This window comes from Teleopsis dalmanni, chromosome 1 (genome assembly GCF_002237135.1).
Source record: "Teleopsis dalmanni isolate 2A chromosome 1, ASM223713v2, whole genome shotgun sequence".
NCBI classification, from domain to species: domain Eukaryota; kingdom Metazoa; phylum Arthropoda; class Insecta; order Diptera; family Diopsidae; genus Teleopsis; species Teleopsis dalmanni.
The window spans coordinates 158,677,000-158,686,066 of NC_051846.1; the positions used below are offsets into that span (position 1 = coordinate 158,677,000).

Consider the following 9,067-nt stretch of genomic DNA (forward strand, 5'->3'; position numbering starts at 1 on the left):
TTAACGTGCTACTATTGCATAAATAAAACACAACACTCATTAAGGAGCTTAATAATAAGATAACACTTATTATCTTAAAAGTAAATGACAGCAAAAGGCAGTTTTTACTCCATGAATTGTCTTCTTTAGAATTCTGCTTATTTATATTTCTCTTCTCAACTACTTTCTAATAACATATTTTTCGATATACATAAGTTTACGATATATAAGTATTGCATAGTTGATAATAGTCATTAAGTCTTTGAAAAGTTAGTAACATATACAACACTAAAATAACAGTTTAAATTTAGCACAATCTACTAATATTAAAAATAGTTATCAATAATTTAATAATTGAGACGCAATTGTTTTAATCTAAGGAAATTATATGCGTGGGTCACTATTAATATGATAAGCATTGGCAATCGGAAGTATAATTAGCTGCAAGCTGACATTTCCATCGGAAAGTTGGACATTTTTGGCTGCACAGATACTTTGCATCATTTGCTCTGAATCAAGTTTAAATATTTTTCGTATGATGTTTTATTAAGATTTCCGCTCTGTGCTATCAATATAAGAATGCACTGGTAAATTTACTTCTACTTTTAACGATAAAGCCCCAGATGTTTGATTGTTAATATCGTTTGCGCTTGAACAAAATTCGTGAAAGTCTTTCAAAGCCAGTTATTGTGCCAAAACATATTGACCGCGTGTAAAATTTATGCAAGATCATCATATATGTCATACTATGAGTATGAGCCAACCGTAGACATTAATTCCATCATAGAGAGATTTGTTGTCAATGAATTCCACATAATTTCACGATTTATCATACTGTTAATATGAACCAATCTTAGATATTAATTCCATCGTAAAGAGGAATGCTTTCATTGAGTCTTACCAAGTGATGCAATTTACCATACTGCGAGCATAAGCCAACCGTAGGCATTAATTCCATCGTGGAAAGTTTTGTTTTCATCGAGTCTCACAAAATTTTACATAATCCCAAAAAAATACTATACTCGTTGTAGCCCATCTTCTGGGTGTGGCAAATAGCGCTTGATCGTCAAACTCGATGAGTGGCTTCGGGACGTTGCTCGGAAATTCTTGGACATGATACTCGTAGGAATTGGTGCGAAAAATGATGGAAACGTTGAAAAACGTGTTTAAAGTAACAAATTATGAATCTATGCGCATGAGCCTGATACTAAACAAAAGTCAACTGTATGATGAACCAAACCTAATAATATTGCGCTTGAAGCACACCAAACAAATGGCATGTGGCGACAGTCCCATTACAATAATGTTAGATGATAAATTCATGAAGATATACTAGTATTTTTTGCCAGTAGAAAACCAAGAAACGTAACTACCACGACAATGCAAGCACCCACACATCCATTCAAACAGTGACGTTTTGAAAAGCCAAAAAAATCCTATCAAAAGTCCACCTTCGTAATCCTGATATGTTATGTACTTAATTTTGTTCCCGCACAAGTCCAGCTAGGGGACAATGATTTTCCTCAGCAGAAAACGTGGTTGTAAAGTTCATAGTCTGTTGTTTTAGAGGTGTTCACCCAGCGGAATAGTATGATAAATGATTTCACGACAAGTTCGTTTTTTATTTAGCATAAAACTCGCAATACAAATAGTGACCCTTGCAGTATACAATAGTTAACAATATTAAGTTCATTATTACTTTCAAACCTTGGAAGCCTCCCCGTTGAAGAAAAAATATAGAACATTACATACCATTTCCTTCATTCTCAGTTTCATATAAATTGAACAACAATTTTGAACAAAACAAAATGTTATCAACTAATTCATTTCTAAAAATGCAATTATAAGCTATAACCACAATAATGATATAAAATGTATATGGTCAAAATTTGCTTTTCATGGACCAAAATTTAAGGACTGTAGTAGGACTGCAGCATTGGAATACCCTAAAAACCACATCCATATCATTTGATATATTATTCTGCTTATTGTTATCATTAAAACAATTTAAGTTATAACATAACATGTTCCAAACCTCCTTGCTATAAACTATAAATTTATATTAAAAACAAATACATTTTTAAAACTAATATCAACTGGAAAATAAAGCAACAATTATTAACCTGTCAATTTTGTGGCTATTGTCCCCCATCCATGGTATGAGGTGTTTGCCCTGATCAATTTCACGTGCCTTATCATCATCACGAAATATTTTACAGGCATAACCAAACACCAATAAGTCCACTTGCCGCGCTTCACCAACAGTGTAGGCAGTCGCTGGGGTAGTTGTTTGATTTGCGTTTGCATTATTTTTCCGTAAAATGCCACCAACGCTACCACCAGCGTATTCACGAAACTGCCGACCATTTAGATTCATATTTATATTCAATCAAATCAATATCATACAACACTATTATTTATACATCCACAATATGATTATTTTTTAAAAACAACTCATATGAAATTATTATCTTCAGCAGAAAATTATTTTTCACAAATAAAAAAATTCTTGACAGTTTCTAAGTATTCACAAAATTAAACAGAATTTAGCTATTCACAATAGTTCAGTTTGATGTAGTAAATTTGATTCTTTTAAAATTTAAATTTAATTGTAGCTTTGGTTATAAAATTTTTGATATTTTATGAAATTGAATTATAATTTTGTACTTAATTTTGGCTTAACTTTTAACTTAATTAATGCACATGCAGAACAAAATTAAAATCGAAAGTACAATTAATTATTCTGTTATGTGAATAAACCGTAATACAGCATTTACACTGGCCTCAAATGGAAGCAAATGACTTATTTTTGCATACAAAATCTCAAGCGCAAATGAGATCCATTGGAACTCATTCTGTAAAAATGAGTTCCAACAACATTAGAATGAACTCCAAATATGTTCCAAATGCAAATGAATACATTCAACACACCCTAAATAAAAGCTTTTCATTGTATTTTGACAATGTTTGGTAGTTGCATTTCTTTGAAAACGATGCACATTTTTTTAAAACTTCTACTTAATCGAAGATAAATCGAAGATAAAAATGTGTTTTCAGTTTATATTGTAAGATTTGAAGGTATATTTAACCTTCATGCAACATTTTTTGGCACAGGCCAAAAATCAAATCAACAGGCAAGTTGAAAAATTAGCTATTTGAAATGAGAACAAATGAATTACAAGCCATGCAAACACTTTCAAATGGTTCATTCGAAATGAGCTATTTTCAGCCAGTATAAACGGCATATAATACAGGTATGAAAATTGCCACTAACATCACTTATATTATATTCAGACAGCCAAATTTCCTTAATTTCGTAAAAATTAAATTAAATTAATTTCGAAAATGTTCATACTGCTCCAAATTATAGACATCAAATGTTTTTTGTTTACAAATCGCATGTTAAAAATTACATGCTTCAAACACCATTTGTATATAGAAAATTTTAAACGTTGATTATTATAACTATAATGGATGGCATTCAGTAATTTTATTACCTTTAGTGAATTTCAGGTATGTAAATTATTACTTTTCACTTCATTTTAAATTAATAACATTTAATTTTTTCTCTATATATAAATTTAAAAATTTGCATTACTTTCAAAATATTTTCCCAATTTTATTAAAGTCAACTGTCACTGACATTTATATAAAAAAATGTCTCTTTTTCGTTATCTCAACTTTATCTTTTGCTTAAAATTTATCTTACGCACAGTTGCATTTGAAATGTCCATTAATATCAGACTTTCAACGAAATTAAGCTCATTTTCTTTAACCTAAAAACTGAATTTTATATGGAAAAAACCAACTTAATTTCGTTGAAATGAAAATGAAATTAAGATTTTTAAGAAATTAAGGTGTGTCGGAATATAATATTAGATGTTTAATAAATTATTACTTTTTATATATTATTTTCTTTATATTATGAATAATTATAATTTTTAATAATTGTATCACATATATTTTATAATAAATTGATTTTAAAAAGCTAAGTACGAAACTTTATGCTATTGACCTGGCAACGCTATTTATTTTGTATATTTTTGACATATATTTAAATTTTATTAATAACAAAAGTAATATCAGAGTGTAATGTCCCAAAAACGGAAATATAATGAAAGATGTATTTTATTTATTCATTACAGACTTAACAATATGTTTATAAAATACTTTTTATTTATTTAAAGGGAGCAAAGAGATGGTGGACCTATTCATTGCAGCACGCATACGGCTGGATGATATGTTCACTCGGAAGCGAGCAAATCCCCGAGAATGCTGGGAGTAAATTATTAAATAAATAAATAAATGTTTATAACAAAATATTTATTTTATAGGCTAGTTGGTGAGGAATGCGGGGCAAATGACGACTGGACTGTGCTCAAGCAACGCTGGAATAATTTAAAAAAAAAATATCAAGTAAATTAACAACCTTTTGAATCTATTAAAATATTAATAATTGATTTTTTTAGCGTCTTAAAAATCCACCAGCGGGTAGTGGCAATTGTGGTGCTGACAACGCAATAAGTTGGCCATTTTATGATCAACTTCATGAATATTGCAGTCAGCGCCATAAAATGAATCCGCCACTTATAATAAACAGCGAAGAGCGCAGTCCAGACCCAATTGCCCCGGATGTAGAATGTATATTAGGAATCACATCGCCAACAAGTTCCCAGCATTCCGGGACTTCATCCAGCCGGGCCACAACTACACAGGCGCTCCTGAATTCGGCAATGCGAACAGAAAAGGAACTGAGGAGGGCGGCACGAGCCATAACGCAGTATATTTCAACTTCTTTGCAAGTTGAAATACCATTGTCTGATTCTGAGTAAGGGAGTGTGCTGTGCACATCAGCTCATTTTTTGTATATATCTACTATCTTATGGATCACTGTTAAAGTAAGTAAAGTTTTTATTTTGGATATTTTATTTACAATATTTATTTAATATGTTTTTATTATAGTTCCAAATTTCTACAAAGTTTGAGAGAAAAACTAGTTCGTCTCCTACAAGTAAATTGAGCCTATTAAATTTTAATAGCTGTACGCAAATATTAGCAAATAAGTACAATGGTTCTTTACTTCCTGCCGACAGTGAAATATTTAACGTACCAATGGTGCACTGTAAAACATACCGATTACGCATAGTGACTTTAATACATGCGACAAGGTGCTGAACCATATACAGTATCCACCAGCAAAGTTCAAAATATTAGTTAGTAAGAGTGCTCCGTAAATTAATTTTTATAGAACAATTAAAATTTTCAAAAGACTATTAAATAGTTTTAAGAAAATATATTTGGCGTATTATGTAAAATTTTTATAGTACTTGTTATAGATGAATTCTATTTGCAATTTCATCGCGCATAAAAGTAACAGCAGTGTTTTCTGGTTCAGTGAAAACTACTTCATAGTAGAGGTGTTCCGCGACATCAATCCGTTCATTAATCTTGAAACCATCATTCAGACATATATTATGCATTATACACGCTACAGCTATTGTTTCAAAATAACGTTCGATTTTTTTATTTAAGTATTTTGTCGAAAATACAGCACCAACGCTGTATTCAATAACAGTGCGAGCCTTACTGCGGAGCTCGTTAAATTTTATTCGTCTTGATGTCAATGACTGCAATCTTTTATATGGAGTGAAAATTGCAATTGGACTAGTCCGCCAACAATATCAACTATCACCTACCAGGTAGTAGCCTGGTGGAGGAAAGTTTTGCAATTTAAATAATTCACTGTTCTTAACCCGCTCATTATGCACCGATCCTGGAAAATCAACTGAAATTGATAAAAATTCCTTATTGCTGGAATATACAGCTTGTAAATTGATAGATGTAAAGGATTTTCAATTCATGTATTGGTCACGAGGTCGTGCATGCGCAGCTATTGGTATATGTGTTCCATCTATGGCACCTAATGCACAATTGAAAATTGTAATACCGGCTCGTTGTTTAAATTTTGTACAAAAGCCTTCAAAGTCACTTTCAGCTGGATATTTAATAATTAATGATTTTAACGAAAGAAACCCTTTTAAGCATTTGTGAAAAATATCTCTAACAGTGTATCTCTAAATTCCAAACGATACTTCTGTTACATGATAACTTGCACCACAACCAAGCCAATATAAAAACACAGTAATAAAAAAACGGTCACTCCATTCTTTTTTAATATTTATAAACTTTGCACGTAATGCTATTACTGTAAGTCTTAAATGTTTTCTTATGATGACATTATCTTTTTTCGCAATAGCTGTAAATATTTCGGAAGAATAATCGCTTTGGCATAATGTATGTTACTTACTGAAATTATGTTATAATTACCTTTGCATATTCTGCTAAGGATCTCTGTTTCAATATATTACGACGATTTTTTAACTCATTTAATTTGTAAAATAAATGAATAAAAATGCTAAAAAAAGTGTGCAATTCGCAGACTTTTTTGAAATTTGTTGCTAAATATTTGCAGTACAAAATATCCCAAGGAAAATCCCATTTAGTTTAGCATGCAATTAGAACAACTCGCACACAAACAGCAAATCACTCTTGAAAGTACTTGAAACAGTTGATTTTTATTTATAATATATATGTACATATAATTTGAACATTATAATGCCAAGAAAAATGAAAAGCAAAATATTTTAAATATTATGATTAATTTTGTTATTGAATTCATGCCCATATTACTTTCATACACGAAATACGGTAATGTATTAATATCCATACGAATTTCAGAAATTGATAATAATTACTCTGTGACTAGTGGAATTTTCAATGAATTAAGGGAAGATATTTCCAAAGTGTTAATTTACCGTCATGGAATTTCATCAAAGAATCACCCGCAATAGTTTGCAGTCACCCTTTTTTTTGAGTCCTGCACCTGTAGTCTTATACCAATTATTTTATTTTCTGAAACTTTGTCTTAAATAGCGAACTGTAAATCGTAACCTATGTCTTGAAACGTTTTAAATCCTTAAAAAAATCTATAATAAAATATATCTCATTAGTGGTTCATTTTTTGTTGTTTATTTCCGCCGTAAGTTGCTTGCAAATGTCTACGACATTTTTAAGTAAATATAAGATTTCGTTCACTCCTTTACGAAAATATTATCCACCCAACCTACAATGAAAAAAAGTACTATCAAGCAATGTGGAAATAAGAAATAGATTAGAAACATTGGAAACTGATATTAAAGAATTGTTTAACATTGCTGCTCTTGCAGTCTGCGATGTTAAGAAGAGCTTTGGCAACGATATCTAACCAGTATATCCACGATGTTCCATAAAAGAGTTAATAGCAAAAATCTGATTTAAACTACAACTTAACATAGTTCTGTAGATGTTTTATAAAATAGAAAGAAAAGCTTCACTTTTTTGCTTTCATAAATCAAAGTACAGAATTGCAATAACACTTTCTCTATTCCCAAAAATTAGAATTAAAATATTTGGCGTTTACGTTAGTAAATATGTTTTATTTTTCGGTTAGTTATTGTTAGTATTTTCACAAATATATTTGAAGTGTATTTTTTATAATTCTATATTACCGAATTGCTAATTTTTTTTTTTAAATGATAATAATGACAAATTGATACATCCAATATTTATTTTAATTACTTTGTAACAAATATTTGATATTTATATATAATTAAAGTTAATTAATGATAAATTTAAAAAAAATTCAATTTAATACTTATGATATGATGAGCAATTGTAACAAAACAAATCTTTTGATCGAATGTAATTTTCAGATATTTTAATTAATAAGTTTAATTTTGTGTGCGCATCTATTAAAGAGGACTTCATAGGTCCGTCCACAAACTCTTTAGCTGTCATATCCTCCAATTTAATCATTGAACACAATTGTTTAATAATAATTTTATTCGCTCCACTGATACTAAGTGTATCTGTATTATCTGTATCGTGTACATTTTCAACACGAGTTTCTTTTTTCATAAAATTGATAAACACATATTTTTGCATTATTTCAAAAAGCATCAATTTAAATGGTGTTTTACTAAGTCTTTCAAAGAAGAATAAAAAACATGATGGGTTTAAATTATAAATCGAAGACGGTACGCCTCTATTACATCTTAAAACAACAGAATTAAGTATATTAATACATGTGTTAGAAATTGGAAATTTAAGACATTCCACGAATTCCAATAATGTAACATAATTGCCTTTCAGATGCTGACATTTATTACTTAGCGAAGAAATCATGTATTTATCGCTTAAATACGACAACTGTACAATATTTTTTATGGAATTTGTATTTGGTACAACGTCCCAATAAATAAAATTCACAAAATTTTCAAACACAGAAGGTTGAACATCATTTAAACGTATTTCACAATTTTCTTCAGATTCTGAATAATTTCCATTGAACATCGAATTGAAAACATCTGAACATTGTACTAAGACTCCTTTGTGACATTGTATTCGTTTTATTTCATCTTTAGCAAATCCAACAATAAAAGTGCAATCCGTAGGTGTATTTTCCAAAAACTTACACCTCTCGAACTTTCTGATGTTTAAAATAAAAAAACAAATTAAATTGCATTGCACTTTTCTAACAAATAAATGTTTATATTATAGTTTATTATTAACTTACGAAAGTTCACTCCACTTCTTATCTTTATTTATAGACATTTTTGCAGAATTATGTTTCGTTTAGCTAATTTCGTCAACGTGATGTGTTTGTTCTGCTGTTTGGATTGGAGTGAAACAGGGAAAGCACCGATTTCGATAGTAGTTGAAATTAAAATTTTGGGATTGTAATGTAAATGTCAAATAGTTAAGTGTTGTAAACGTACATTAATAATCATCTGTGATAAATCAAAGTATATATTAAAAAGAATAAAAATTTCGCTCACATAGAGCGTAATCAAGAAAAATTGCTAAAAAAAATTTATTTTTTATAACATTTTGTAACTCTTAGTGAATTCATCTAATCGTACCACGAAGACGTCAATTTGCTCCCTCTTACAGTTGCAATATTATTATGTGTTACTAATTTCTAATTACTTATAGAATTATAAATTATATATACTAATTACTTATGTTCGCTTACTTATAAAGCTAATTT

The 9,067-nt window shown here is 29.6% G+C and overlaps 3 protein-coding genes across 3 annotated transcripts; 1 reads left to right on the forward strand and 2 right to left on the reverse strand.

Moving 5' to 3' along the window:
- Positions 1-7: 7 nt before the first annotated feature.
- On the reverse strand, positions 8-2,476 carry LOC119669599 (protein suppressor of white apricot-like). Its single transcript, XM_038079568.1, has 2 exons — positions 2,103-2,476; positions 8-2,028 (listed from the first exon to the last, which is right to left on the reverse strand). The coding sequence occupies exons 1-2, from the start codon at positions 2,354-2,356 to the stop codon at positions 2,022-2,024; spliced, it is 261 nt and encodes an 86-aa protein (XP_037935496.1). The 5' UTR covers positions 2,357-2,476; the 3' UTR covers positions 8-2,021.
- A 1,508-nt stretch (positions 2,477-3,984) lies between these two features.
- Positions 3,985-5,204, forward strand: LOC119668943. The gene is made up of 5 exons (XM_038078636.1): positions 3,985-4,102; positions 4,167-4,260; positions 4,314-4,395; positions 4,449-4,877; positions 4,942-5,204. Exons 1-4 carry the CDS (start codon positions 4,072-4,074, stop codon positions 4,809-4,811), a joined length of 570 nt encoding a protein of 189 aa, XP_037934564.1. The 5' UTR covers positions 3,985-4,071; the 3' UTR covers positions 4,812-4,877; positions 4,942-5,204.
- A 2,461-nt stretch (positions 5,205-7,665) lies between these two features.
- LOC119666558 lies at positions 7,666-8,745 on the reverse strand. Its single transcript, XM_038075839.1, has 2 exons — positions 8,594-8,745; positions 7,666-8,506 (listed from the first exon to the last, which is right to left on the reverse strand). The coding sequence occupies exons 1-2, from the start codon at positions 8,629-8,631 to the stop codon at positions 7,666-7,668; spliced, it is 879 nt and encodes a 292-aa protein (XP_037931767.1). The 5' UTR covers positions 8,632-8,745.
- Positions 8,746-9,067: the final 322 nt, after the last annotated feature.

Bases quoted from the DNA above. Each gene is read 5' to 3' on its own strand.
- LOC119669599 (XM_038079568.1), bottom strand. From the start codon at position 2,356: ATGAATCTAAATGGTCGGCAGTTTCGTGAATACGCTGGTGGTAGCGTT.
- LOC119668943 (XM_038078636.1), top strand. From the start codon at position 4,072: ATGTCCCAAAAACGGAAATATAATGAAAGAT. The intron at 4,261-4,313 runs GTAAATTATTAA...TTTATTTTATAG, and splicing joins AATCCCCGAGAATGCTGGGA to GCTAGTTGGTGAGGAATGCG. The intron at 4,396-4,448 runs GTAAATTAACAA...TGATTTTTTTAG, and splicing joins ATTTAAAAAAAAAATATCAA to CGTCTTAAAAATCCACCAGC.
- LOC119666558 (XM_038075839.1), bottom strand. From the start codon at position 8,631: ATGTCTATAAATAAAGATAAGAAGTGGAGTGAACTTTC. The intron at 8,507-8,593 runs GTAAGTTAATAA...TTTAAACATCAG, and splicing joins AAGAAGTGGAGTGAACTTTC to AAAGTTCGAGAGGTGTAAGT.